The sequence below is a fragment of the Buteo buteo genome, chromosome 10 (genome assembly GCF_964188355.1).
Source record: "Buteo buteo chromosome 10, bButBut1.hap1.1, whole genome shotgun sequence".
Classification (NCBI taxonomy): domain Eukaryota; kingdom Metazoa; phylum Chordata; class Aves; order Accipitriformes; family Accipitridae; genus Buteo; species Buteo buteo.
The window spans coordinates 6,555,980-6,579,282 of record NC_134180.1 but is presented as its reverse complement, the minus strand read 5'-3'; the positions used below and the strand labels follow the sequence as shown (position 1 = coordinate 6,579,282).

Below are 23,303 nucleotides of genomic sequence, written 5' to 3'. Positions count from 1 at the left end.
CGCAGCAGCCACAGGGTCTGCAGGGGCAGGGGCTGGGCAAGAGCCAGCCCTGCTCACCCCCGAAAATGCCACCTTCGGGCGGCAGCTCTGCGCTCACAGGGTTTGGGACCAGGGACAGGTTGAGCTCTGAGCTAAAACGTCTTCCCCTCTGGAGCTCTGGGTGGAAAACATTTGCAGTGAGGAGGTGCTCCTATACATTCCCCACCTACAGGGGGGCCTCATGCTTACCCCAGCCCCTTGGCAAGGATGGGTGGTCCCTGTGCTGAGCTCGCTGTCAGGCACAGCATGGACCCAAAAAGCCCGGCATCCCCCAGGCTCACGGTGCCGAGGGTGTCTGAAGGATATAATGGCTATTTCATCTTTCTGTAATTTAAAACAACCTCTGAGTGAAGCCATTTGTAAAATGACTTTTTAGAGTAACCTCGGCCAATGAATTGGATCTCCGTGCATTTCCTTTGGTTCACACAATGGCATTTTAGAAGGGACTAATGCAAACATTTTTATTTAGAATGTATTCATCATTATTTAAATATCAATACAGTTTTTGCAATAGTTATCAAGAGTTCCCAGTACCAGGGGAAAACAAAACATAGCCACATGCTTGGCTATGTTCAGAGCTTTAGCAAGCCTCTCCTTCTCTTAGCTGAACATGCAGGGTGGTATATGTCAGTACAATCAAATAAATACAAAATAAAGCAAATGTTAAAAGAGATGTTTCTCTGTGGGCCTGGAAGTGCCTAACGGAGAACCACAGCCTCCTCCTGCCATGTCAAAAGCCCGGTATGAGAACTGTTGTCTGGACTGGGATGCAGAGCGAGGAATACACGGTTGTCAGAGCAGCAATATCCAACTAAGGAGAGACCAAGGGCTGGGGGAGAGTGTGATACCTGGTACTGCAGCCCAAGACAGCAAGCCCTGCATCTATTTCTTGTGCCTCCAACTGCAGGTCAGTGCCAGTCCCGAAGCCCCCAGTGAAGGCCACGTCTAACCGCAGTGATTAAAAGTAAGCTGCCTTCCAGCAAAGCCCAGAAGCAGTAACGAGACTGACATGTTCCTCCTACCATCTTCAGGAAAAAAGTGAGTCATGCTACTACTGAAATACAAACTCACACAAATAACATCTAAAAAAAAAAAAAAAAAAAAAGACAGACTTTCTCAAGTACTCCTAAGCAGGTCCTTTCCTCCCCAGCTGTTGTGGTCCTATTCCCTCACAAACTGCTCCATACAAGCCAGGGCAGACAAACCTGAATCCAAATGGCACTCCCAGCGTCAGTAATATACACACGTCAAGACTGGGAGAGAAGAACATGTTTCTGTTCTGCTCAGCTACAGTATTTAACCTGGGAGCATGAAGGACATAATTAATAATATATGAAATAATTAACCTCCCCCCAAAATAATAGCTCCATACAGCCCTAGGAAAGATCCTTGCCCAGTGTAAACTAGATGCTACAGAGGGAGAAGCAGCTGGAGGGGAGAGCCTCCCTGCAATTGTGGCTGTGGTGATCGAGGGAGGCTGTTTGTCTGAAAAGTTTTGGTCTCCCTTCAAGAAAGAGTAGGAGCTCTCCCTACGTCTGATTACTGTAACGCAGCACAGCCCAAGTTCTGAGCAAATACTACTGAAAGCCTAGACATTTGGGAGCTATGTGAACAGCTAAGGACCACAGAAAGTCCTTTCCGTTCAAGCTTTTGCCAATTAGAAAGGGGAGATCACAGTCCCCAACGCTTCCCTTGGCTTCCTCTTTCCCCTGCTCCTTGCTAGGTGTCACACCGCAATGCTGCAAGCCTGGTCCCTCAGTGGGTAGTGCTGGGTCTGAGCCTGCGCTCCCCCACCGCCCCCCTGGGCTCGCAGGGCTCGCCAGAAACACAGCGGACATGCAATGATTGCACCCAGCTTTCATGTCAGACACAGACTCCAGGGCTCCTACACCGATGGAGGCAGAGGAGGGTTTGCTACACAAACTGAGTCTGGTTTGGGTTACAAATGCTGGCTGTTGCATGACATGGGATACAACTGGGACGTTAGACAGCTATTGGAGACAGCTCTGTTGCTTCATGCCAATGAATGCTTTTGCTGCCGTATATTCTTGCAAGAGCCCAGCCTGCTCCTGCCTTGCTGCAGGTTCAGGCGCACTGAGAGATGATGTTAGAGTTGCAGTCTAAGGTGTGAGTGTGGCTTCTTTTGCAGTTTTCAGGCCCACAGCCAGCACCAGGTGGGCTGACCAAGTCCAGGTAGTAGGGGGACTTGAGGAAACGGCGGTAAGAATCCTTTTCCATGAGGGTGAATATTTTTCTCTGAGCCTCATCAAAGCAGGACAGTGTAGGCTCCAACATATTGTGGCTCGTCTTCTCCCGTGTGCATGAATCCAGGTTCACCTGTGGGCCAAAGGGACAGTGTAAGTAGGATCTGTCCCAGAAGTGGCGAGCATAGGTAAGGGAAAATCCAAGTGTCTCTCCACCAAGTGTGCTTCAGCTGTCCTTGGTGGGCAGTTGTCCAAAATGGCTGTTTGACACCCTGTAGCCTTGGCAGAATCTGTGCAGCTGGATACCAACGCATCTCTGCTGCCAGACGAACCGTCGGGGGAGACTGACACATATCTCTCTGGGATGCAGCCAGCCAGGAAACTCGAACAACTGCATGGGAGCAGCTGGAACACCAGGAATCACAGTCTTCTTGGGCTTCTCCCATTTGAGTGTGCACATGGGACGGCCACATGGTTGTAACTAAACCCACTTTCTCTCTATCTAAGTTTAACATGAAAACAATAAAAATGACACTGTTTCCTTGCTGACTAGCAGAGAAGCAGCATCCTGCAACTCTTGTGAAACTACCAATCTCTACTTCCCTGTGCTGCTGGCCTGGTTCAGAATTTAGGGTAATACCTTTGCCCAAGAAATGTTCTGTGCACATACCTCTTTTGTTGCCTGCACTGAGATGAACTCATCATAGATCTTTCTGGCCTTGGGGCTGAGCTTGGCTGGTGACTTGGTTTTCTTGTAGTCCTCACAACTGACCCAGAACTCGATGTTTTCCTCACTGTACTCAGATTTGAGAAAAGCACGGAAAGCAGCCAGTCCTCCTACAGATTGTTTAGAGGAAAACCAAATCAGGTAAGAGAGTTGGTTCCTGGATAGTGATCCCCATGAACCCCAGCAAACAGCAATTCTGTGTTCTACTTCCCAGAGCTGAATGAGCACGTCCCCTGGGGCTAGCAGTGAGGATGGCTGCCTGCCTCCACGGCAGTCGCTCATGCATGCCGAGGGAGGCTGAAACTCAAGACAGGCCCCATGGGGATGTCACACATGGGTCCTCAGCTGCCTGCCCCCTCACTGTGACCTTCCCTGTCTCAACCAGGAGAACACAAGCAACTCAAGCGTTCCCAGGAGGCCCTGAGGAGGCAGCCAACACACGCCGCAGAGTCTCAGGCCATGGGAACAGTGCAAAGGAAACCTCAAGGACATCAATGTAGCCTGGAACCAATGGGAAGACAAAGTCTCCCATGGGCTCAGCTGCAAGCAGTTTCTCCACTTTTTGGCTCTTGTTTAACCCACTGTTAACTGTGTGCCACAGTCTTGCCCTCTCTTTGCACAGGGGCTAAACCAGTTGCCTTCATGAAAGGGACAGCTCAGCAGTAGGTCAAAGCCTCAACCATGATACATTGGCATTGTCCCTTGGATCTGACCAAGAGGACCCTTCACCACCCCTCCCAGAGGCCTATGTGGCCAAAGCAGCTACGGTGTGCTGCTCAGAGACTTAAGATAACATCCCATACCCCCTCCAGGGACTGCTCGCAGCACACACACTCTGCAGGCAGCAAAAGGGCCCTCTTTACTTACTGTCATGATGGATCAAGTTTTCCAAAGAGTCTGCCCATTTTCTGACTTCCTCTTGGCTAACCCTAAAAGGAGACAAAGGGAGAAACACAGGGAAGATTTAAGGGGAGTACAGAAAGGACAAATTTGGTTTTTTTGCTCAGCATCATTAGAAAATCTCTTTCTCTGATTGTTGTAAGAGCATACATGAGACACCAAGAACGAAGTGTCTGCTTGCTTTACAGAGACCCCTGGGATCCCAGATCTAATCTACAGAAATTCCAGTTTGCAATCTCCATCACCAGCCATGGGCTGGAAAGGAATTTTCCTGGAAAAATTGTTGGGGATTTTGTGTTTATTTTGTGACTGGCTGCATCTCTTGCTGGGGCACAGACCTGGAGTCGCGCTTATGGGTCATATCAGTGAACTCCAAAGGGCTGAATTCTTTAACCTGTCAGGGGAACAGTAGCTATATGGAAGAGAGAGTAACACGGGAACTAGAAACACATGGGGAACGTGGTAACACATCCTGCATTCACTACCCCTACCACACCAGAACATCCTAGGGCTCATCTAGTTCAGGAGCATACCTTGGCCTTTGGAGTCCTCCTTGGAAAGGACACCATCTACTTGCACCTCAGTGAGAGCAGTATACCCTGACAGGCTGTTCTCTCTGTTTTCTGTGCCAATACCTCTGTGCAGCTGTGTGGACCATCGCACAAATCCAACTCAAAGAGACAGCGATGCTGATTCTGCAATGTGTCAAGTCACACTGGGTCTTGTGATGGCGTTATTCCCCTGTGCAGGAGACTGCACAAGTCTTTCCATGTGCACATGCATATTGAATCACAGAAGTGTTGGCAGAAAGGGACCTCTAGTTCAACCTTCTTCATGGAAAGGGACTATCAATACCTGAGGACTTATATTGCCACGCTAGATTCAAATACACAGGTGTTCAGGAGGTACTGGGAAGCAGCAGCAGAAACGCTAATGAAGTTCAGCTCAGCGAAGGAGTAAACAACACGTTGCAGCCAGCCAGTTTACCTACATCACAGCATCTGCTCTTACCTCTGGCTTGAAGATACTTTCTCCTTCTTGCCCTGGGAAGAGCTGTAGTCACAGGAGTCTGACTTCTGTAGCAAGAAGCCCAGACGATACTTCATGTCTTTGGCACTGAAAGAAACAATTCAAGAGCAAGATGAATATCATGTGTTACAACTCCCTCTGCAGCCTTCTCACCTGCAATAAGCTCCTTCAGCATTACTCAGTGACACAAATGCAGGTCACTGCTAGTGACTCCAGTGCTGACTTTCCACTCCTCACATTAGGCACATTTCTGTTACTAGACAAATACAACAAAGTCGAAGAAGTAATTTTTCACGTTCAACAGCACATTTGCTCGCTGAGAAGGTCATCAGCCTGGAGGCAGGGCTGGCAAAGGGGGAAAAGCTGCTGTTTTCCTACTGTTTGCTTACAGTTAAAATATTGTGATAGAAAGGCATCACCGTGCTGTAAATGTGTCACTTCTCCTCAAGCAGATTTGCCCAGCGACCAGTGTCTGGTTCTTACGCCCTTACTAATCCTTTCCTGCAGCCCTTGCCATCTCCCCACCTCCTCACCCAGCTATGGGAACAGCATGGCCATGCCAGGCCACCCCACCAAGCAGCTGCCTGTGACATAGAGGGAAAGGGAAGAAGCAAAGGACTTGGAGCAGGACCGTGGGGTGAGATCAGGGGATTAATCAGGAGCTTCACCACAACCAGCCCACACTGACTGCAAGCTACTCCCCTGCTCCACAGCAAGCTCCTACAAGGATGCATGCTTAATTTTGTTCTGCTTTCCTGCATACTCAGGACAATCATTGCCTGACAGCAACATCATCTAGGTATGCAGCTGCTGCTGGCCTCAGCGTCTCTCTGGATTTCCTTCCAGTTTAAGAATGAGGGCGTAGGTAAATCAGTCCTGCTTGCTCAGGGGTGCAAGCCCTGGCCTGCCGCAGGGTGCAACAATAGCGTAAGGAGGAAGTTCTTCTCCTGCTCCTCAGATCAGAGACTGGAAAAAAGCAAGAGGTTGTGCTGCAGGGCTGAGCTCCAGTAGCTGCTCAGCCTCCCAGCACTGCTCCTTGCTCTAGCCATAGCACCCTGTCAGCGGTCCCAGCCATATCTTATCTCACTGCTTGCTTGTGCTCATAAATGTTTCCTTAACAACTCCAGCACTAGGGTGAGAGCAAAGGAAACCCACAGCTTCTGTAGAGCTGGGTGCCTGTGACCAAGGGCCAACATCCAAGCCCTGCCCAGGCAGACATCGGGTACTCGGCGCTGCCAGACTCGGTCTGCCTCGCTCTCTCATGCTACTTGCCCCCAGCAGGAGACTGCTCAGGTCTGCAGGAGGAAACAAGACACTGCTGCTTGCAACTTTCTGGGAGAGAGGGACTTTCTTGGGAATCCTGGACAGAGGTGGTTAAAAGATGTGAACATTTTTTTCTTTGCATTTTGTCAAATGTTGGGTTTTGGTTTTTTTTTTATTTCCCCCATCAAATGTTCTTGCAAATGGGGAGGGGGGTGCGTGTCAATATTTTTTCCTCACATTTTCAGCACTCATTTTCAAATCCACCATGATCCGGGAGCTTTTTCTCCCAGGCGGGAGCAGGCTGAGTCTCAGTTTGTGTTTTCCCAACCCTCTCCCACTGCACAGCCACCGGGAAGCAGCCTCAGGAGCGCTCCTGAAGGCATGAGCGGCCAGAAAGACAGCGCTGCGCCATCAGACCCCTGCAAGTTTGCATGGGCTGGATGAGCAGGGAGTTTTGTGGGGCCAGTGCCATTCTGGGGAGCTGGGCCACCCTGCTGGGGGTCTCCAGGCCCCACAACACCTGAAAGGGAGTAAAACCCCTCCAGGAGGGCTCGTGGCCCCCTTGCAGGCATAGAGACCCCCCTCACGCTGGGCTGTGCCGCTGAGGGCACGTTTGGGGGTGCACAGGCTCCGCTCTGCCAGCATGACGGGTGCCTGGCTGGTGCTGCACACCGGGGCGCAGGCAGATCCTGCACCCATGGTAGGGGTACAGCTCAGCCCATCCTGATCAGCATCGCACAACAGGGGTATGGCCAGACCCCCAGCAGCCCCACGGAGCTGTGGACAGGGGGTAGAGCCTGACCCAGCCCCTCACCATCAGTACACAGCCAGGGGATACAGGCTGACCCCACGCTGGCTGATGCCGCATCCAGATCTGCGGTGCCCTGGGCTGGCCCGCATCCCTGCCCACAGCCAGGTCTCTGGTCCTGCGAGGCTGGGTTTCTTCTGCATCTGGGATGCATTTTGGGGAATGACCCTCAATCTTTTTGATATCCCATCTGCCTTGCTTCCCCCTCAAAAAAAAATCAAGACAAGAAAATTCAGCGGCGAAAGTATTCAGAGGAGAAAAGGGGTGCAAAGCTTGCGGCAGAAGCAGATGACAGGAATATCAAAACACAGCAATGCTAAGAGCTGCTTGTTTTGCTGATGGGAAGGATGGGTTTAGAGTTCCCACAGCTTAGTACAAATCCTTTATGCATTCTGCTTCTGACTAACAGACGGAAAAAAAAAAGCCTGTAAGCAATCATTTGTACGTAATCTTACACAAGAATCACAGCAGAATCTGCCACTTCTGCTTCACGCAAAGTGCAATACATCAGCGTATCTCCAGACTAACAAGACCATTAACAGATGCTCAGAAATAAACAGTACCTTTTTAAGCAAGTGGCTGGCAGTGCAGCGAGTCCCTTGCACATCTTGCTCCCGAGGTCGGTTCTGTATTCCAGGAAAAACAACGCAGGAGCCGGCAGAGGCTGCGTGCGGGTCCTCCGCTGTCTGCAGAATTCAGTCTCGTCTCTGAGCCAGCTGAGCTGCCTTGGCTCTGTTTTATAGCCTAGCCCAGACAGCCCAGCAGCACTGGGTGACCCAGTGAGGAGTCAGCACAGCAGCAGCACCCGTCCCCTTTTTGCCCACCCAAGAGGAAGAGGGTGACGTACAAGCCAAGACAAAGGAGTGAGTGGGATTCAAAACCTTACCAGAAATTAAGCTTGGTGTCTGGCTGCAGAGGTGGATTCTTTTAAAAGGGCGGAAAAAGCTTCAGGGGCTTTCCTCTATTGCAAAAGGTGGAACGGTTCAGATAAAAGCTGGATGAGATTTTTCAAAGGGGCACAGACAGTAAAAAGGGTCAGAGAATCAATTCTGAGAAGTGAGATGAGCTTTGCTCGTTCCTCCGGCAAATCTCCTCTGTTTAATCTCCTCTGTTCATTTTCCCCTTCTATTTAAAGCAACCTGGGGCAAACAAGGGACGATAATTTTGAACACAAAAGGTTACAGTAATCCCAACAAATGGAGAAACCGGAGCTCTAAGGAAAGAATGGAAATTCACCAGGGAACTACCCAGGCAGATGAGACTGTCCTGCTTTATTCTAGAGGCATGTGGATATATGACTTTGGTGAGGCTGAAAAAAAAACTCTGAGGGGCATATCACTATTGGAATATAAAATGTGTGCGTCCCGGCACACACATATTTGGGGACAGCTCATGTATATGTGTAGGAAAAAGAAAGACAGGAGGCTGACAACACGGCTGCCTTAGGTATATGGGTATCACTGTAATACCTTACTTCTCCGTTTGCATTTATCCCTAATTAAAAGCCAGACCCTGGGACTCAGGAGTCCCCAAGTCTCCAAGGGAAGATGATTAATTAAAACAATAGGTATAACTGCCTGCCCAGAGAGGACTTTGTGGCAGCGTTGAGGCTACTCTGTGCTAAAGGATGACCCCATGAAATACCACCTGGCTGTGGGGATGTTTGGTGGTGAATGCACTGCCTGGCTCTGCTGTAGTCCCAAGGGAGAGCAGAATGACTCCAGCTACACCACTTGTCCTCAGCCCTTGGAGGGTGCAGAAGGCAATTGCCACTCTGGAGAGAGAGAATTGGCTGATATTTATTGAGCTGTGGCTCAGCACAGCCTGTACGATCATTATAAAAGAGGCGAAAGCTTTGGGCAGACAGACATGCATATGGTCTGCTGCGCTTCAAGTTTTGCTCCTGCTGTGAAATAAAGAAGCTTCAGTTCAGCAGCAAGCTGTCTGCCCACGCTACCCACTGCTGCACTCCCTCTCCCCAGAAACCTTTAAATGCTTTGCCCACAACCTGCAGAAGTTGCAGGGTGAGCTTTTCCTTCCTGTGTGTCTAGAGTCTACAGCCAGCAGCACAGACAACCCAAATCCCAGACTAGTTTATCTGCCTTGGCATACTGCATCTTCTCAGATCATTAACTGTGCTGAAAGGCAATGCTCTAATTAACTTTAAAATGCTTCTGTACAAATGTGACCGTCCTGTTGGCAAACCTGAGGCAACATGCATGCAAGTCCTGTGCTGCTTGGACTAAAAATCAGGTCCAGCTCAGGGCAGTGTAAAACTTTAACTGAGTGAATGCCCTTGTATTTTTAGAGTTGGTGAGTTACCAGGACTTGGGTGGATCTGTAGGAAGCAACTGAGCACTGGCAGAGTTGGTGCCAAAGCTCTCTGATGTCTTCTCTTTGGGGAGGAGAGAAGCCAAAGGGCTGAATATAGCCAATGGAAAAAAACTTAATTAATTAATTAATTGCTAAATATTTAATTTAATTAATTTAATTTTAATCTCAAACTTGTGTAATGTTCCTGCTGTTTGTGTGCAACTGCAGCACATTTATTCAAGCAATTCAAGAGCTCAGCTGGCTAAACTGACAGCTCTAACCTTGACCCTAACCCTAACCCTGGCAGCCAGAGCGTGACCTCCTGGCTCAGGAAGGTCCCAAGGGTTGCTTGCTGGGGCAGGGAACCTCTGTGCAGAACACAGAAATTCTGCAGTTTCTCTGCAAATTGGCACGTAACCAGACTTAGGAATGTCACACTTCTCTGTGGATTGTAAGCACGTTCACGGTGTGGCTCTAATGACACTCGAATGCTGGTGTTGTCAACATCAAGTCACCTCTGCATTCCCCAACTTCTGTGTGAGGACGCTGTAATAAGAAGTTTCTAACACAGCCTTCACAACAACCAGGCCAAAGGGCTTTGCAACTAAGACCATCCTCCCTGGACTAGGTATGCAGACTCCTAGAACTGCTGCTACTGAAATTTCCCTTTTTCCAGTTCATTAACACAGACTGGTTCAGTCTGGCCCCCAAGCGAGGAGTTTGGGTTTGCATACTGTTCCTCCTGTAAGCTGTGTTTCCACGCTGTTGCAGTTTAATATCCTCTTAGCTGCTCCAGCTGGTCCACAAACAAAAGTACCCCCTTCCATCTCTTACCCTTCACAGTCAGGCCTCTTCTCACATGGTACAGACTGTGCTGTGCTCAACACCAAAATCTCCTCCTCCCTGCCAGTTAGAGAAGCGGCAGCTCACGCCACTGGTTACGCCTGTCACGTCACCTCTGGCTCACTTCACCTGTGGCGTGAAGAAATCAGCAGTGAGGATGGGCTGGGGGTGGGGGGTCCCTGGCCAATATATCTTTTGGCCATGCAGTGCTTTGGAGGCACCCAGGGGCTCATAGGAGACAGCACAATATTAAACATCTGAGGTTCCCACCGTGGCATCCCTCTTCCCCCACCCACTCGTCCCTGCTGCATCCCCCGCTCTGCCTCCCCAAGCAGCCGGAGACAAGGCTATGAAACGGAGCTTTCCCTCCCACCATCACTGCAAGGGAAAAACGTCACACACATGTGCTCGCCCCCGTACACAAGCGCGTGTGGGATGTGTCCCTCGGCTCAGCTGCGGCCAAGCAGCAGGCTGCAGGAGGAGGCAGGGAGAACGCTGCTTTGGTGGTCATTGCCCAGAGCCGAGCTACTACGGGCTGCTGCCCTCCTGACGGCGCGGGGCTCTCCTGCCTCAGTCCCTTCCCATCTCAGAGCAGCGTGCTGTGGGATGCGTGAGCACACAAGGAAGGCGGCTGCTTTGCGTCACTGGAAACAGAAAAGGGCATGACATGGGAGCTGTGAGGATGTGCTGCTGGGCCAGAGCCTCTCCTGTCACTGCTGCCTTCCCCAGTCTGCTTTGCAGAGGCTAACGGTAGCCCACTCTTCCTCCTCTTCACGTCTCACAAAACCAGGCAGGCACCTTGGGATCGGGCTGGCAAATCCCCTGGGTGCACAGGGCGACACTGCACAGAGTATTGCCCATCTTTCTGATGGGCATCTCCATCCCAATACATGTCTGGCTCCCGATCTGCTCTGCAGACAGCATTGGTGAGGAACTGGAGCAGCTCCCACACCCCTGAGAAGGGTGGCATTAGTCCCCAAGGCCCCAGGCTGCAGAAGCCCTGCATGGGGAGCTGCCCTGGTGACACTTCTGCCCACTTGAGCAGCCCCAGTGCCAAGCCCTGCTGTGGGGAGGAGGCCTGAAGCTGTGCTGAGCTCCCCGATTTCCTTCTCCCATACCCCAGCCCCAAGCCCTCTTTGCACAAAATCTCTTCCAGCACAACCACCCACCATTGGTTTCTTCTCCAGTACGCCTGTTAGTGGGTAAGATTTCCTTCCAGTAATGAGGGCTGCATCATCTCCACACACACATGCGCTTTGATGGAATTACGGCTAATGAGCTGGGAGCAGAGCGCCCTGGAAGGACCATTTGGGTCTGAGTTTGGATGAATCAGCTCAGCACGTGTCTGTGCCTGACACTGCACGCAGCCACGTTTCCTTTCCCAGGGCACAGACCATGGCCTGACCTCTCTAAAAGACACACGGAGAGACCACGCTTGTCCCCACAGGGTCCCCCAGACAGCACTGGGATTCCCAGAAACGTTGTCCCACAGCATAGTCTGAGGAAATCATTCTTTCCCATGTCTCTGCAATTCACTGCCTGACTTCACGTGTGACCACAGCCGTGGCCCTCCCAACCAGCCCCCAGAGGCAGCCTTTGAGGAGAGAGCATCTCTTCCTAAATTAACCCCGACAAGAGGGACGACTCACCATTCTGCCACATGGTTAATTTGCTGCTCACACGGAAACCTTCTCAAGTGGATATACCTCCAGGCTGACCCAGTCATGGTTCTGCTTCTCTTGGATGAGGCAAAGATGAACTTTTAAAGGCAAAGCAGCTTTGGTTTGTTGCCGTAGTTTCTTGCTGAGCCTGCTCCTCTCTGAAGCGATGCTCTCTAAACGTTAGCACATTCATTCAGCACATTCCTTAGCCCCAACTTCATGCAATTCATACAACCAAACGTACAACTTGTACAATTTTCCCATGCTCTCAGGTGTTTTCTACTTATACATGCACCTACAACATCAGTAGATTTTTGTCATTTCTAAGTGCTTGGAAGTTCCTAGTAATTTGGCGGAGGGGTTGGCTGGGTTTTTCTTTGCTTCAACCCTCAGTTTTTGGGCTGCCTACTTCTGTTACTACCCAGAAAAAATATTTCATCTTGTATCAAAGGAAGAATTTTGGTCAGCCCAAATGGACTTTTTTTTTCTCCTGGTTTGGGTTTCCTGATGAAATAAGCGGGGGTTTTTTTGTCTGGCTATTGTTCTTGTTTGTGGGCATCAGACAACAGAAAAAGCTGTAATTTGAGTAATTTGCTTTCCAATTTCCCAAATCTCTGCCTCATCATCCATCTTAACAGCCCCTTATATATTTCCTCTTAATCACTAAGAAAGTTTTGAATAACACTGGACCACAAACCAAGCCAACATATGCCTGTTCACTGATGCTTTCCCAACACTAAAAACACTTTGAAATGTCTCATTTAGCCACATTTAGTCCATCTAATATGGTTTTTATGACATTTTAAGCCAAATATTGATAGCAAGTCATATTCATTTATAAATCTATTTTGCCACCACAACTCCCTCATAAAAGCACTATTAAGCTCATTAGAAAAGGTCTATTCTTCCATTAAATCACATCAGCTGGTATCAATTATATCACCACCTTTTCAAATGAGTCTGCTACCGCCCATACTAATAGTGCTTCTGCACTGATCAAAGGTTAATAGCTCTGTGACTACATAGCTCACCGCCTCTTAGAGCATGGCTTTCTTTCAGTCTCCTTTTATTCTAAAATGTATGAAAAAGTACCACTCTTTGTCTGGAGAAGTCTTTAGCCTATTCCTCCAAGAATCTTAGAGCAAGCCAGTTGCACTTGGTTGATATAAAACCCTGTAGATCATCCCCAGGGCTGCACAGCCCCCAGGCAGGGACACCCTCGCTGGTCTTTTGCGAGGGACACTGAGCAGATGATTTCACTGTGTCCCAGCTCTGCCTGCAGCTCCTCTGGAAGTCTCCCAGTGCCAGACCCCAAAGCTGCCATTGCTTCTTCTGTCCCTGAAACGTGCCTGGGGGTGTGAAGCAGCTGGTTTTGCCCTCCCTGTGCGCTGCCAGCCCCTCCTCAGCCCACACACCCTGGCTGAAGCATGGCACTAGAGCTGGGTGAACAATAATCTCACCCTTGACAGCAACCAGGTCTAAGTATTTTCACTCCATATTTTGACCTGATATAGTGTAACACAAATTTAGCTGCTGTTGATTTAAACACACAATTCCGTGTTCCATCATGTTGTTCTCTGCAAGCTGATTGTACTTTTTGAAGCTTACAGGGAAATCCCCTGTTGAGACAGGAGCTGTGATGGCCGATGGTGGCACAGCTCAAATTGACCCGTGGGCCCATCACCGCATTAGCTTACAGTCAGTGGTTTGCACACACCTCGCCTGGGGACCTCTCACTCGTGGGCCAATTGCTTCACCGAAATGTGCCCTAAGGTACAGGGGAGAGGGAGGCATAAAGGGAGGCAGGAGGAGGGTGGATGCGTCAGAAATTAAGATGCCTTTATGTACAGCGTACAGCAAAACCACTCATCATGCATTCTGCACCTTAGCAACCCAGGTGTGCAGTGACTTCTTTTCTACAGCTTTAGAAAGCCCAACTTTTTAATGTGATTGAGCTATCTTCTGCCTAGACAGTTACTAGAGGATGTGAAGTTACAGGCTGCAAGGCTAAATCTTTTGTCACTGCAGATCCAGTGAGATCTACTGTCTTAACCTTAGATGGACCTTCCTTCCCTCTTATTTTTCCAGTGGCAGCTGAGCAGGATTAGAGCTGCCATACCACAAGGGCCCATGCCAGTGAACAAAGGCTAGAGCTTTATTCAGGAGTGCAAAGCCCAGGGGATGTTTTGTCAAAGGGGTCATGGCTCAGCATCCAAAGCACGTTGCTTACAGCTCTGGTCACAGTTTAGTTGTTTAATTCTCTAAGTCTGCTTACAAAAGGCAGCTTGGAAGCAGCAAGCATCTGTCAATGCCTGTCTCAAGGGTATGCCAGTTATTTAAAAGGTCATGTTTGACAAGTCTGCGGATGGGGTTGCAGAGCATCATGATTGCAGGCTAAAGAAACACAAAACCAAGGACAAGCACCTGCAGCGGAGAAACAGCATTCATTCAAAAGCACTGAGTGATACCAGCCTGCTGCACACAAAGGCTGAGTTGACTTGGGGTAGAAGTAAAGGCTCTTGCTGTGGCCACAGCCTGAAGGGCAATTCTAAAAGGTGCCAGGTATTCAACGGGTCAGTCAGCCCTGATGTGCAGCTAGTTTAGAAATCACAAAAAGGAAGCAGCAATGAAACTGCACTGAAAACAGTTGATCCTAGCCTGAAGTTCCTTCATCTGTGTCTTGGAGGCAAATTGGACAGAATGAAACTGCAAGTGGCAACATCCAATTAGGAAAAATGTGGAATTGCTACACTGGGAAAACATCACTTGCTGCAGAGGCTGATTGCATAGGAATGCATACAGTATATAACAGACATGCAAAGACTACTGGAAAACAGTCACTGCTCAGTGAGCACTGTTTTGCCAAGACCTCTTGCTATTTAAAATTTATGTTGCAGCCATGCTGAAAATCCAAGCAGACCTGAGCTTCACTGTGCCACAGAGAAAAAAAACAAAAAAAGCAGAGAACGAGCTGTGAGCAAAATCTATGGCACATGGTACATGGCTGTGCCCTGCAGCTGATGCTCACAGCATCATGCTGAGAGTGACAACATTTAATGCTTCATCATTTAGAAATTTCTGCTTTTTCCAAAAAAGAAATAAATGCTCCATGTTGTTACATTTCATCCTTCTGAACTTCTCAGCTGGATGCACGTGGCTGAGATCTTATTGCCTCTTCTGAAACCGTGTTTGCCTGTCTGTCTGGATGCAGGCTGGATGCTAAAGACTGCAATTACTGGCTCAGCAGGTGAGACTCCTGCAAGCTGCTATCCCAAGGCACATTTGTGCTTTCGTGTTTCAGCTAGAAATAAGTTTCAACACAGAAAGAAAAAATATGGGCTTCTACACCTGTTTTGAATCAAGCCTCCAGTATCTGTAACTGGCTCATCTAACACAGGATCACTTGGATCACACAGGAATCTGCCCAAGACCTACTGCAGCAATCCTTGATCTGTCATCCACAGAGGACTTGTGATCCCAAGGATATAATGCAAAAATCAAAGGAGATGCTGCCTTAGATAATCTCAGAGATGGAGCCACAAAGGTACATTATGGACCTGGACTTTCTCGGGTCAAGCATGTTCAGATCCAGGGTACTGTTTCTGATCACTGGAGAGACAAGCTAGCTCTAAAGAGAAGCATGGCTCTGGAAAGAGTTGTACTGTTCAGCATTATCATGGTATAAATTTACTGCCACCATGTACAAAGTGCTTTATATTCCATAGGTACATAGTGTTTATCTTATTTGTGCACCGTAGGAAATTGCAAGCCTCAGGTGAGGGTAGTACGGACAAATTGTTTCTCCATTTTGTGAAATAATGCTGCAGTCCCAGTCAGTCCAGCTTAACTTCACCCACAAACCCCTCACATGAGATTGCCAATCAGCCTAATTTCATGGGCTTGTCCCACCTGGAAAGAATTGCCAGGCACAGACCCTGGCTTGTTACATAGAGCACTAAATGCCTGTAAAAACATGCCCAATATCCCGTCAGCCAGCAAATCCTCCCTGGGCATTGCTTGCTTGTCCTCTTCCTCTGTTCATGCCATGACCACGCTGCACTCCGCGTTCACCTCCGCTCTGTGTGAATCGTGTCCTACCTCTTTGCTGCCAGCAGACCCCAGCTGTATTCCTCCCTTGCCCCATGAGCACCAGCATCTTGGGAAGATGTGGAGGGAAGGCCAGGCTGAGGAATAGGATGGAGCCACGCTGGCCAAAAAATGGGAAAGGCTGGGGTCATGAGAGCTGGAAAGGAGGAAAAGAGTGGTCAGGGATGTATGGAGGGGGCAGGAAGCTATGTGAGAAGAGGGCCCAGAGATGAGCCATGGGAAAGAGGAGGACACATCCCATGGCATCTGGACAAGACAGTCCTTGGGAACACTGTCCAGCAGCCAAGGGTCTCCAGGGACACTCAGCTGTCTCTGGAGGGAGCATGTGCACGTGCTGAGTGTCCTTGCTGCCCTGCAAGGGAGGTCCCTGAGAGCTGAAAGCAGTGCTCCAGTGCTTTGGGACAGTGTGGCAGGATCTCTAGGGGAGCTGTGCCAGGCACAGGCCTCCAGCATGACCCTTCTGCTCAGCAACATCCCTAACTGTCTTTATTGTTACCTTGTGCTTGAGATTCATGATGGAGAATCACTTATGTTCTGAGTAAGAGCAGATAAAAATAGTGCTAATATAACAAGGATGCGAGATGAATTTACAGAGTGGAGCAAGAAAGCCCAGAAGCCCCTCACAGTCATTATACGCTCCCACAGCTTTCAGACGTGCTTTCAACAGCAAATGCTTTTGCTGTTTGTTAGGCAAAGAAGGAAATAGCCTAAGACAGTAGCAGATGTCTGGAAGGCTTCATATTGGAGTGATTTCTTTTTTTCCCCTCTCCCTTCAATATATCTTACTGCTATCCACCTTGTAACCCTGCTTCCTTCAACCAAAACACGTGGGGCTTAGCTGCCAGCAGGTGTGGAGAGCATCTGGTAAGCCATCACATCAAACTTTGCACTGGGAAAGAACAGACTGGTCACCTGTCATTTTCTAAGGCACCATCAAGCTTCATGAGGCATTTCTTCCATGTCAGAGACAGACGCTGCCAAAACCACATATGGCTTTTTTCAGGCTCATCCTCAGTTAGGCTGTTGCCACTTCTGTCCAGTGCAGAGGGTCTGTCCCTTCTGATGTGGGCTAGTACATCTGCAGCTACACCTTTGAGTAAGCACTACGGATTTGTAAAATTTTTAAGCACTTGTTGATGAAAGAAAAACAGAAGGCTCAGGAGGGAAAACAGCCAAGAGCTCAGGCCACCATGATAACTGGATCCCTGGTGCTCACACTCCTTCGGGTGGTGTGACAGGTACTCCTGGTTGCACAGTGGCCCGGCTTCAGAAAGATGGGGTTGGGACATAGAAAGAAACCTATTTGCACCACACCAGACTAGCTGCCTAAGCCCCGCTCGCAAGCTGCAGGAGCTCTTGAGTTTAAGCCTTATCTTAAGAAAAAAGGCCATTTCCACCTCAGAGTCCAGCCCTTTGAATCAACAGGCCAGGGTGACACCCTGCCCTGGTGCCGTCTCTCACCCGTCTCGCACCCATGCTGGCTCTATCTGTGCTCTGCTCCCCAGGCAGCACTGGGCAGACCCTGAGCAATCCCTGCCCCGCTGTGAGGCTAATGAGGAGGAAGTGGCTAATTTAAACTCTCCGCATCATTCTGGAGGCTTTTGTGGGTGCTCACCTCTCCTATTCTAATAGACAAGGGCTCTAGGGAAGCTACCTTGCAGTCTGAGCTGTATTTAGAGTGACAGGCAGCTGATGCAAAACAGGCTCAAAGGCGGTTTGGGAAAGACAAGTTGGGTAGAGAGAGGCCTGGCTCACCCCTCCCCATAGCCATAATAAAGCATTTGATGTGTCCCTTCTCTGCACTTGATCATGTTCCTGCTGCCTCTGTGATTCATATTATGCAACTGATTGACTTTGCAAGATATGAGAACAAAGTGTCTCCTTGCCCTGCTCCCTGATGCGCATTAAGTGTGTTAGACTGGAAGGCTGAAGCAGAAATCAAAACAAGCCCTCAAGCTTGGTTTCTCAGCTAATCACCTGTGCTGGTATCCTTGTTACGCTGAGGGACTCTGTGCTACAGTAATATAAAGGCACCATCCTGAGCATGCTTCCATTGGTCTGCAGAGCTGTTCGGTTGCAGCTTCCCAGCGAGGACTGCGACAATTTCTGTATCAAGCAAAAATTGTGTTCCAACAAGATTTTTCTCTTTGAGCGTTAATGAGCAACTCCTGAAGCAGCCTCTGATCAATGAGATGTGAAGGACGTAAGCCAGGAGGCACAGAGGCCCCCTGTCTTGCCACCTGCATCCCAATCACAAAAAGTAAAAAAAGTCATGGAGAAAAGAGTGGGACCAAGGGCCATCACCTGCTCAAGCAGTGCCATAACCCCTGAAAGCATGGCTCAAGGTATTTCTCATGAAAGCTCAGACTGCTCCTGCTCACTGAACTCACTGCCCTAGGCCCAGCATATTCCAGTTTAGCATCTTTGGCCTTGTGCCACATCCCCAAGGTTGGTCTGTCAAAAGGACTGCACACCATGATGCTCATACTAGGAGGGAACAGGCACTGTCGACAGATGACACCCACATCATGTACTTTCATAGCCAAGGTACATCAACGTGATAGTGCTGAGTTTAGCAGTTACTCCACTTATGAAATCTGGTGTTGACAGGAGAGGGTTTTGCTGCTGTTTTTCTCCATTTTCCTGCATCCAGCTGTGGATGGCCTTTACTTATGGCTCCTGGATAATAGAGGCTGAATCCTGCTGTGCTGTTTTACTGCTTTTTAAATTCTCTAATATATGTGCACTTGGCCCAAAACCCATCAGTCCAGTAGGGGAAGCAGGTTGGACTTTGTCAGCAGCAGAGACCAAAGTGGGCTCAAATTTTAAAGAAATTAGCTCTAAAATTCTCCTTGTCTTTGTTCTGTACGAGTCACACAAGGTAATGAGCAGCAGAGGCTGGAAGTGGAATGGGGACAGCTCTAAGAGGTTATTATTTTTTTTCTATTCAATTTCCCTTTCATATATTGTCTGAAGTTGTTTGGGGGGGGGGGGGGAGATATGCTAGCCCCAGCCTGAGATCGACAGAGGCTTACAGCAAATCTTCAGTCTAACAGTATCTGCTTGATATCACAACAAAACAGTAAGAGACCCTGAACCCCAAACTGACCTACAGTACACCCTCAGGTGTTATTATATATGTCCCAGCCAAGAGTCCATCCAATTTTTATCCAGCCCTATTCTGTGTTCTGCAGCTCCTAATGTATTTTCAGGAAACCTGTTTCAGTACTGGTGCAGAAACATGACTTCTCAGCCAACCTCCGCGGATGAACTAACTGGCCCAATTACCCAGAGTTTACAATTCAGTGAAGCAAATACTTTGTTTAGCTGCAAGTACATCAGATCAGACCTCCAAGGGGCTTGGGTGGAGACACCCTCTCACTTCCTAATCAGTTCAGAATCTCCAAATACTCAGCCATGGAAGAGTAGTACTGAATCTAGCACATACAGGGCTCATAAGCAGTGTAAGCACAGACTTGGTAACGAGGAAAAGCATGGAGAATTGTAACATGAACAATCCTGCACAGGGAATGAAGGGTGGAGAGAGCAGAGTGTGCTGTCCACACAGACAGTCTGCTGAAGGTCAGTGCAGTGTGAATGGATGAGATACAGAAGCTTTCAATCAAGTACATGGCTAAGCAGATAAAGTTTTTCCCAGGAGGTAAAAAGCCACCAGCCTGGGATCACTATGCACTGAGAAGCAGGACTAGGACTATACAGCCAAAAGCACAGGACAGCAGGTAGCTGTGAATTTAGGACAGCCAGGGAGAAAAACAGTCAGCTTGGATGCAGCAGCAGCATGAAAGGTTTGCAAGACCAACAAGAAAGATGACAGACTACAGGGGAGGAGCAACAGAGACCAAAGAACAAAAGACCTGGAAGTACAGACAGAACAGCAAAGGCTGGGGCAGCCTGGTGTTGCTGGAGAAATGGAAGAGAAAGGTTGCTGAGGGCAGGGCAAGATGCAGGAGGTGCAGAAAGCCAGGCAGCCAGGTTGAAGCCATATACAATGCCCTTCTTGCTACCAGCATGGGCTAAACTTTTCAGATTTCAGAATTACCTGCCTCTCCTAGTCTGGACACGTTTGTTTTCCTGGTTGCCTATCAGGAGAAGCAATGGTATGTGAATTGCTGCAACCTCAATGCCATTCTCTGGGCAGGATGTGGGGTCTTCTGCTGATGACTTGTCTGTGCTGTGACCTTACCAGAGTGCAGGACTTTTGGTCATGCCATAAATACATTCTTCAGTTTTATAACCAGGAATGGCATCCTAGGAATCTGGTTCTGGGAGCAGTGCTCTACGTTATCAGCACAGGTCATTCTTTCAATCCTCATTCTGTTGCTTTCCCCCCATTGTTTACACACACATTTCAATTCAGACTTCACTTCAACCTTACTATTTCTGTTACAAACCTCTTATACATGCCTATGTGGGATAATCAATATGCTCTGCCTCATTCAGATGTTCAGTAAGAGGTTAGAAGATGGGTATTGCTCTTCAAGATGGCTGTAGACCAACTGGAGAGAGTCCAGATCACAGAACTACAAGGCAAGATGGAAGACGGAGAGTTTGTTCAATCTAGAAGTGAGCAGACCAAAGGGACACCGGGTAATGATACATGAAGTACCTAAATGTCACATCCATAAAAGGCTGCAGTTACAGAGAAGATGATAAACTGTTCAGTGTGTCCATGCTGGTTAAAGACAAGAAATGTTTGTCCTGAATTACAGCAAGTAAGGACTAGATTAGACAGCAGACAAGATTTTTCCAGCTCTAAGATCATGAAGTACTAGACTGGATCACCTGGGGAAGGGCTTGTAACACCACTTAGAAAAGCTCCTACTACAAATGTAGTTTATTTGCCTCTGCTTTGGACATTGGTGAGTCTCTAGGTGACCTTCCTGCATTCCCTCAGCAAGGGCTTATTGAGGAGGTAATAAAACAGGAATCTAAAGTTCAGCTTTGATACCCACATGTAAGGTTTTTGGTTAAATATTGGGTGCACAGCATGTCCTGCTCCTAATGATCCCACCTATCTGTCTCAGGGACAAACACAGAACTGCTGTTGAATAGCAGGGACCCACTGGTTCTGTACAACCTGTCTTCAACGCGGGAAATGCAGCTGCCCTTCAGAATCCAGACCTTCCCAGTCTTACCAAGCTGTGCTGCCCTTTGACCTCTGCAGTAAGCCAAGCTAGGCTGCATCATCAAACCTATTCACTTTTTATTTTTCTTAATTTTTAATTTTTTTTAGCTAAATGGATTTCCACCTACTCTGCAGCCCTGGCGAAAAGGAAGTTGATTTTCTGGCTGGAGAAAGCAGCTCATAGTGACCAGTCCCAAGGGAAAAGATGATATCAGTGTTTCTGAGTTTCCAGTTAATTGTGTTTACTGAAGAATGCATAACATTAGAGGGCCTTGAGCATTGGCCAAGTTTGTAAAAGTAAATAAAGACAATTCCAGTCTAATGTTAGAAAACTGACCCTGGGATTATTTCTGAGCTCACTTCTTCCAGCAGCTAGGAAAAAACCCTGATGCATATGATGTGAAATAAAGAGCACTAGATTCACACCTTATTATTCAACAAATAAATGTGTTTGCTGTAGCTAGAAGGCATCCCTCCTCCAGAAGACAGGCCACAAGACAGAAGAGCAGCTCCTTCTTAGGGCTTGTCTGGTGGCCACCTTGCAGCTCATCAGACTTCCAGCCATCTTCTCAGGAGGACCCACTGCAAAATATGCCACGTTAGGAAGTAGCAGGAGTGGAGATGCTCCATAAATGGGGACAAACCAGGAGCTGAGGATGACCCCAGCAGAGGCAGTGCCCTCACTGAGGGGCACTGTCCCATAGCATCTGCACAGGGACCAACTAATGGCCCATCCACAGCCCTAGGATGGATCAGGGCAGGGGACATTTAGGGAGCCCTATCAGGAGCAGCATGAGATGGAGTTGGAGGTAGACCTACCTACAACATAGCACAGAAGAGAACTGGGGACAAAGGCCTGAGTTTAAATAGAGCTCCTTGTCCATGAGCAGAGGGTACAGGTGGGGGCCCAGGTGAGGCTGGTCAGGGCAACTAAGGCCTGTTGGTGCCCTCAGGGCTCTGACACCACATCTGTCCTCTGAGCCTGCTCCTCAGATGGGCAGAGCCATCTTTGGCCTCCCCAGGAAGAGCTGCACAGCACTGCTCATCCCAGAGATGAAGGCGACCATCAGGTGCTGCCCAGTTCTTCTCCGAGCCTTTCTAGCCTCGTCCCTCTACCGCCTTGCTTTCTGCATGGCCACGCAGTGTCAGCTGGTTCCTGCTGACTCCTCCTGTGCTTCGCGAGCACATCTTGCAAATTGTTCACAGCAATCCTAACAGAGCCATTTCTGCCCAGTAGAGTCCCATTAGCCAGTAACTCTCTCCTCAGTCTCTAATGATTCAAACCACAAAGCCATTTGTCATGCTACATCTTCTTTCCCAGTGAGTAAAAGTCAATTAGTGTTTTCAACTTTGCTCTGAAATAGCCCTGGCTCCTTCTTGCTTCTTTATGCTACCAGGAAACCATCTACAATAATGACTTGTTTGGATGTCTAGTGCTGTGTTGCAGCGAATTTCAAGCTCTCTAAACTTTCCTCTCTGCATACCAAACACCTTAAGCAGGAGGCACATTTTGCTGCCAGAAATTCGAAGATTAATTAGGTTTTGAACCTGTCATATGGCCATTTTTAAAATTTTATTTTCATTTTTTACGCTTAAGAAAATAATGATGATTTTTGCTGCCAGACCTTATTTCCTATCTTAAACACCTAAATTTTCAGCAGCCTTTCTCATTTTCTTAATCCTGTCTTAGTAGAGGAATAAACTCTTGAAAAACAAATGCTCCAAAAGGTCTGTGGGATGAGACCTGGTGATATACACAGTCCAAGCATCTGCAGCAACCATAGGTGGCCCTGTGGCCATCACTGAGTTCTGATGGCCTGCTGTCCCCTGGGGGCCCTGGCTAGCGCTGGCCCAGGCTCCCTGTGAAGTGACTGGCTGCAGCCCTGCCTAGGGCCAGGTTTTCGAGGGGCTTGAAACAAGGGGCTGTTGCATTCAGAAGCAAATCAGCTCCAAACACAAGCTGCTGAGAGCCAAGGTGAATTTCTTTTGCATTTGTCAGTGTTAGGATATAATAAGGCATTAAAACTTGACTAGCGCGTAATAATTGTATTAGAGCTGCAAGGGTTTTAAAGTTAAAATAGAGTAATGTTTCTAAAATGAAAAATGCAAAACTAGTGATTGCTATCCTATTGATATTTTAATTTGAAGGTGTAAGCTATTACTCAGAGCAAATTCAAATTAAATAAGCTTTTTTATTAAATTATTTAATTGCCTGGCCATTTTTAGTTAAAGAATATTCAATTCAATTATTATATAAAATCAT

General features: G+C 48.3%; 1 protein-coding gene and 1 long non-coding RNA gene across 3 annotated transcripts; both read right to left on the bottom strand.

Moving 5' to 3' along the window:
- Positions 1 to 486: 486 nt before the first annotated feature.
- RGS4 (regulator of G protein signaling 4) lies at positions 487 to 7,982 on the bottom strand. 2 transcript variants are annotated; one of them, XM_075038340.1, is made up of 5 exons: positions 7,534 to 7,980; positions 4,882 to 4,986; positions 3,838 to 3,899; positions 2,914 to 3,080; positions 487 to 2,376 (listed from the first exon to the last, which is right to left on the bottom strand). In XM_075038340.1, exons 1-5 carry the CDS (start codon positions 7,575 to 7,577, stop codon positions 2,125 to 2,127), a joined length of 630 nt encoding a protein of 209 aa, XP_074894441.1. In that variant the 5' UTR covers positions 7,578 to 7,980; the 3' UTR covers positions 487 to 2,124. The 2 variants fall into 2 exon arrangements, with proteins under 2 accessions (XP_074894441.1, XP_074894443.1); XM_075038342.1 differs by lacking the exon at positions 2,914 to 3,080 and having other exon boundaries at positions 7,534 to 7,982.
- A 2,020-nt stretch (positions 7,983 to 10,002) lies between these two features.
- LOC142035813 (uncharacterized) lies at positions 10,003 to 13,461 on the bottom strand. The gene is made up of 3 exons (XR_012651961.1): positions 13,382 to 13,461; positions 11,776 to 11,958; positions 10,003 to 10,255 (listed from the first exon to the last, which is right to left on the bottom strand). It is a non-coding gene; the product is annotated as an uncharacterized LOC142035813 (long non-coding RNA).
- Positions 13,462 to 23,303: the final 9,842 nt, after the last annotated feature.

What these genes read in the sequence shown, in the direction of transcription:
- RGS4 (XM_075038340.1), bottom strand. Translation starts at nt 7,577, where the DNA reads ATGTGCAAGGGACTCGCTGCACTGCCAGCCACTTGCTTAAAAAG. An exon ending in CCAGCCACTTGCTTAAAAAG is followed by an intron (nt 4,987 to 7,533) that starts GTACTGTTTATT and finishes TGTTTCTTTCAG; the next exon opens with TGCCAAAGACATGAAGTATC. An exon ending in AAACTTGATCCATCATGACA is followed by an intron (nt 3,081 to 3,837) that starts GTAAGTAAAGAG and finishes AACAATCTGTAG; the next exon opens with GAGGACTGGCTGCTTTCCGT.